The sequence below is a fragment of the Chanodichthys erythropterus genome, chromosome 7 (assembly GCF_024489055.1).
Source record: "Chanodichthys erythropterus isolate Z2021 chromosome 7, ASM2448905v1, whole genome shotgun sequence".
In the NCBI taxonomy this organism is placed as follows: Eukaryota; Metazoa; Chordata; class Actinopteri; order Cypriniformes; family Xenocyprididae; genus Chanodichthys; species Chanodichthys erythropterus.
The window spans coordinates 4136681-4143290 of record NC_090227.1 but is presented as its reverse complement, the minus strand read 5'-3'; the positions used below and the strand labels follow the sequence as shown (position 1 = coordinate 4143290).

The following is a 6610-nucleotide window of genomic DNA, read 5'->3' as shown; positions in this document are numbered from 1 at the left end:
AATATTTCTGGTTTGTCGGATATGACGTGGCCTAGTGATTTGCAGAGAACTGGAGCGCGACTCATTTCCATCAGGGTATATATATATATATATATATATATATATATATATATATATATATATATATATATATATATATATATATAGTCTGCATTTAATAGTTGTAAAACAAGACTAAGGCAAACTGGATATGGTTATGTCTCCATCCTCCATCTAGTGGCTTGACATGACATTCGTGTTAGTCCTCTATTGAATGGAAAAGTAAAATAGTAAGTTTCCTTAAAGAGGTGTTAAAAGCTTTGACTCAGCTTCAGGCAAACTTCCAAAAGCATAATGCAATTTTGTCTGTGTGCAATATTAGCATATTGTAACACTGTGCATTTGATAAAACAAATGTAGCTTAAAAGTAACATTTCTGTGGGGCATCTAAAGAAAAGCATTCTAGAAAATTCAAAGGGAAACATGCCATTCAGAAAAAATCACAAGGTATTTTCCCAGTGTTGTTTTATTATTATTATTTGCAATCTGTCTACTTCACATAGATCAGAGAGCCACTCAATCAGAGTCTCTATTAAGTTGTTGGAAGAATGAAAAACTGTGCACAGCACAGTTCTGCTTCCTGTATCAGTGAACACTGCACATATTGTCATATACATACAGTGCATATGGAAACATGTACAAACCAGCCTGTCTAGAGATAAAAACAATTCTAAAAAGAAGAAAGAAAGAAAGAAAGAAAGAAAGAAAGTAAGAAAGAAAGAAAAAAAATACAGTGAGTCATTGCTACAGCAGTTAAATTATAGGATGCCACAGATGGACATCTACAGAAATCAATCAGAACACTTTCAAGAAAATAAAACAGTTGATTTGTGAGACAGTTTGTTGCTTGGACACAGTTGTCATGTCGTTCAAGGAACTACAGCACAGGTACAGTGGAAATGACATCAGTGGACGCTCAAATCGCACAGCACAGAGTCTGAGTATGATATGAAATTTAGAACAATCTTTCTTTTGCCTAAATACTTTATCACAAATGCTCAATATAATTTCAATCTCTAATAGTGACAAAACAGTTTTCACAACTCAAATCTTTGGTCAGATACGTCATGAGAAGTCGCTGCATACGAGCAAAACAATCAGGTGGAAAGTTAATCATAATTTTTTGCTCTGTTGGAGTCAGTAATGTTTACTCTTGGAGATTTTAGCAGAAGAGAACAGGTGGTTCACAAAAAAAACAAAAACAAAAAAAACTTAAAATTCATTAAATATGATTTCACATATTAGGCATTCACACACACATACACACATACAGTACAGTGAACATGATTGTGACAGTAATTTCATTTGATTTTCAAACAGTTCTAAAATACCAAACCATGAGCATCTTTTCTTTAAACAAGCATAGTGAAAAAAGAGAAATCACACCCAACAAGATGCACTCGTATGCCAAAATAAAAGCTCTTAAGATTTATAACTGAGAGGAGATTTTTAACAGAAGGCAAAACTGTCAAAAGTGTAATTATCTCAGTAGTTCAACTGCAACAAACATACGTTCTGGAATAAAATGCCGGCTTCAAACACTGCACAGAGCAACACTAAAGATGGATTTGAAAAATCCACAGCAAAAACCAAAAACCATATTCCAAAGTGCTGGACTGTAAAATACATGATTCAAATGACATTACTGCTAATGCTTTTCTGGGAAAACAAAACCAGATCTTACATTCATTCATCAATACAATACCATGTGGTTTGTAGCTGGAATATTATCATATGTCCCACCAGCAATGTGCCGGCAAACATATATTTACTGTATATCAGGCTTTCTGTTCTACAACGTCTGGACGTAAAGTGCCACATCTCTTCATGTAGTCTCACATGAGATTTATTTTTATATTTGTCTGCATAAAAAGGGAATTGTTGCATTTTATATCATATATAAATAAATTCTACCATCTATAAATACTACATTTGGTTTAGGCTAGAGCACTTTTGCTCTATAAAAGTATCATAATTACCTCCCATAACTTTTCTTTTATTTGACTGATTTAAAGGATGACAAAATATGGGCTATCAGCTAAATTTAAAATCAAAAGTATGGAGCCCCACACGACATGCAAGGAAAAAATGTAAATCACGCACATGATTTAGCCTACTATTTTTTTCCTGCCTGTCATGTGAGGGGCTCCATGTTGTTTCCCACCTTTTCCTACGGAGCCCCGCACATGACATGCAGAAAAAAAAAGTAAACCATACGTACGATTCACTGTTTTGCTACCTCGATTTGCTAAATCGTACACACGATTCACTATTTCCTTCCCTCGATTTGCTAAACCGTGTGCACGATTCAGGATTTAGCTCCCTCTATTTGCTAATTCGTGCAAATGATTCACTATTTCGCTCCCTCGATTTGCTAATTTGTGTGAATGATTCACTATTTCGCTCCCTTGATTTGCTAAATCGTGTGCACGATTCACTATTTCGCTCCCTCGATTTGCTAAATCGTGTGCATGATTCACTTTCGCTCCCTCGATTTGCTAAATCATGCATACGGTTCATTATTTCGCTCCCTCGATTTGCTAACTCGTATGTACGATTCAGTATTTCGCTCCCTCGATTTGCTAAATCGTACGTACGATTCACTATTTCGCTCCCTCGATTTACAAAATCGTGCGTACGATTCAGTATTTCGCTCCCTCGATTTGCTAAGTCATGCGCACAATACAGTATTTTGCTCCCTCGATTTGCTAATTCGTGTGCACGATTCACCATTTAATTCCCTCGATTTGCTAAATCATACGCATGATTCACTATTTTGTTCCCTCAATTTGCTAAATCGATTTGCCCTCAATTTGAATTTATTGAATGGATATTGAATTTATTGAAACGATAGCCCCTTGAGATGAAACATCTAATTTTCGAGGGATTCACTATTTTGCTCCCTCAATTTGCTAATTTGTGTACACGATTCACTATTTCGCTCCCTCGATTTGCTAAATTGTGCGCACGATTCACTATTTCGCTCCCTCGATTTGCTAAATTGTGCGCATGATTCACTTTCGCTCCCTCGATTTGCTAAATCATACATACGGTTCACTATTTCACTCCCTCGATTTTCTAATTCGTGCACACAATTCACTATTTAGCTCCCTCGATTTACTAAATCGTACGTACGATTCAGTATTTCGCTCCCTCGATTTGCTAAATCGTGCGTACGATTCAGTATTTCGCTCCCTCGATTTACTAAACCATACGTACGATTCAGTATTTCGCTCCCTCGATTTGCTAATTCGTGTGCACGATTCACCATTTAATTCCCTCGATTTGCTAAATCATACGCATGATTCACTATTTTGTTCCCTCAATTTGCTAAATCGATTTGCCCTCAATTTGAATTTATTGAATGGATATTGAATTTATTGAAACGATAGCCCCTTGAGATGAAACATCTAATTTTCGAGGGATTCACTATTTTGCTCCCTCAATTTGCTAATTTGTGTACACGATTCACTATTTCGCTCCCTCGATTTACTAAATCGTGCGTACGATTCAGTATTTCGCTCCCTCGATTTGCTAAATCGTGCGTACGATTCAGTATTTCGCTCCCTCGATTTGCTAAATCGTGCGTACGATTCAGTATTTCGCTCCCTCGATTTACTAAACCGTACGTACGATTCAGTATTTCGCTCCCTCGATTTGCTAAATCGTACGTACGATTAAGTATTTCGCTCCCTCGATTTGCTAACTCGTACGTACGATTCAGTATTTCACTCCCCGGATTTGCTAAATCGTACGTACGATTAAGTATTTCGCTCCCTCGATTTACAAAATCGTGCGTACGATTCAGTATTTCGCTCCATCGATTTGCTAATTCGTGTGCACGATTCACTATTTCGTTCCCTCAATTTGCTAAATCGATTTGCCCTCAATTTGAATTTATTGAATGGATACTGAATTTATTGAAACGATAACCCCATTGAGATGAAACATCTAATTTTCGAGGGGGTCCCAAAACACAAAATCTTGCTAAATAGTGCGCATGATTCACTATTTTGTTCCCTTGTTTTGCTAAATCATGCGCACGATTACTAAATCGAGAGAACGACTTATTAAACAACACACACGATTTAGCCTACTATTTTTTTTCCTGCATGTCATGTGCAGGGCACTGTATTTTCCAGACTCTCCTCAGACGAAATAAAAAACAGGAATGGTGCCACAGCAGGAAAAGCGTGCGTGCATGCGTGGGATCGGGCCGAGCCGATATATGGTCGTTTTTTTAGACCGCTCGGCTTTCTGAAGCCAGGCGGATGTGTAAACAGACGCCCAGTGGATTGAGCTGCTGGGCAAGAAAAAGGCAGTTTGGCTTCATGTGCCGGGAGGAAGACACAAGACGTGCTAAGTGGAATGATTTAAAACGTCACACGAACACACTTACATTCACCAAAATAGACACCGATCAAATCACGATACACGTCTCAAACGTGCTTGTGCGTGTTGCTGAAGAAAACGCAGTTTAATAATTATAAACTCTTTCCGTCTAGAGCTTTGATAAGTGTTCTATGTACATAAATTAACAATAAATATCTGCAATGACCTCTACATATATTGAAATATATATTAAATCTCAAATAAAGTATATATTTCAAACATATTCATATATTTTCCTACATCTTCAAATAAATCAGGAGATATCACAGTTTAGTAATCAAAAATGTTTGATCCATCTTCCTGTCTGCGGTGTCCCTTTTCACAGTCTTTCTCTGGTGCAAATACACATTAGCATAATGGTTTAACGCTTCACAGAAATGTAAGGTCTCTGTTTTTAGCGCAAATGGCCCTTTTGCAGAAACTAAGCATTGAATGAAACTTTCCAGCGCTGGATTATCAAGGAAACCAGCCCTGATATTACAGCATGAGTGAACTAGATTTCATAATGCTCAATGATCTCGTTCATCACACCACTTCCTGTGGAAAAGCTCTCAAAAAACGGAAAAGGGACAGGGCAGCTGTGCTGTTACCGGTCAAAAGCAAACTAAAAAGATCATTTTTCTCATTCTTTGTACCAATAAAAACACTTCAAAAGAGAGGAGGGCTAAAAAATAAAAAGCATGCTCTTCATTTTCCCGACACTCCTCCTCACGTCTGTTCCGTTCCTGTGACCGGAGTGTACAGTAACATCCTCAGAAAGAGAACCTGAAAGAAAGCTGGAAAAGTGATGGGCCCACTCGGACTGTAACAGCCCCACAATTCCACGGGACAGATACGGCCCCACTTCCTGTGGGTTGACTGTCCACTTGCATCGTCCGATGGCAGTATCTGGTCCATCTCTTTTTCTTCTTCTTGTCTCTATCAAGTGTCTCTTTTGTTTGGTATGCATAGTCAAATACGCACAGATGGCCCCTTTGTTTTTTGCCTTTCGTTCTTATACGTGGCTCTACATTGCACAGCGCACCCTGGTGGCCTGGAGGGTAACTGTCAGTAATATCGACTCCTCTTCTCGTCCGAGTCTGCGTTGTAATCTCTCAGTCCCACACCCTTCTGTAGGTTCAGTAAGGAATCCTTCATCTGCATGAAGACACATATGTGTACTATTATAATCACGTTCAGTAAAATCACTTCAGAGTGTATGCAGACATACTACAGTATATACCTGATCCAATAACAGTACGGAAGATTTGATAATTTCTCTCCATTTCTGCAGCTCAGCATCATGGTACCGCTGCTGGGACTCCAGGAGCTGTGCCCATTCCATCTGTGTCTGCGGCAGTTTACTGCTAAAATGCAAGATAAACACATATGGTATTTTGTGGGAGGAGCTCACAATGGTGGGTGTGGCTCATTGTTGTGGGTGTGACTTAACATTTTTGTGGGCTGAGCTTAATAGTATTGTGGGTGGGGCTCAATATTGGTGTGGGCTGAGCTCAATATTTTAGAGTGGTGGAATTATGACGTCACTTTGTAGACCATTTGGCAGTTAGCATCACGCTGGTTCCCTCGAAAAAAAAAAAAAAAGCAATAGGATTTTCTCATAGGCTTTTGGATTATTGCCAAAAATAAGCCCTGTGATCAACAAATGTTGTGTGATACTTACACGCTTTGTCCATCAAGATAATTTTCACAGATGAACACAACTTTTATGAATACTGAAGCTTAAATGCAGTCACCAGAAGCAAAAAGCTAAAGGTTATAAGCGAACTACAACACGGTCGCACAATTTCAACGTAACCAACACTAAGCTTCCAGCAACTCTTTCAGTCTTTATCTAAAAACATTTTCCCTTAAAGTTTGAATTAGAATAGTTTGTAAGAGCACAGTTTTAAGCATAACTATGCTGTAAAATCGGACTGAGCTAACCTGATTTGCGTGATGACGTTTAATGTTGCCGACAGCCTCTGTAGTCCCATTTAGCTATTTGTTAGCAACCGTCATTTTTAAGACATGTAACAGCTTAAAAAAAATCAAGCATCTTGAGCGTGAGATACCACAGACCTTATTTCAGCCATTTAACCAAAAACGCATTCAAAAAAACCCATTGAGTTTGGGACGATGGAACCGGAAGTGCTAAAATGCTAACTCGCTTCCGGTTTTGGCCTACAAAAATGCGTCA

General features: G+C 38.3%; 1 protein-coding gene across 6 annotated transcripts in view; it reads right to left on the bottom strand.

Annotated features, from left to right (window-relative positions):
* Window positions 1–487: 487 nt before the first annotated feature.
* Window positions 488–6610, bottom strand: part of gramd1bb (GRAM domain containing 1Bb) — a 123398-nt gene continuing 117275 nt past the window's right edge. For 5 of the 6 annotated variants that reach the window (XM_067389635.1, XM_067389632.1, XM_067389633.1 and 2 more), the window contains 2 exons: window positions 5654–5777; window positions 488–5568 (listed from right to left, as the gene is read on the bottom strand). In XM_067389635.1, coding sequence (XP_067245736.1) covers window positions 5479–5568; window positions 5654–5777 — 214 coding nt within the window. In that variant the 3' untranslated portion in view covers window positions 488–5478. The other variant, XM_067389634.1, reaches the window with a different exon arrangement.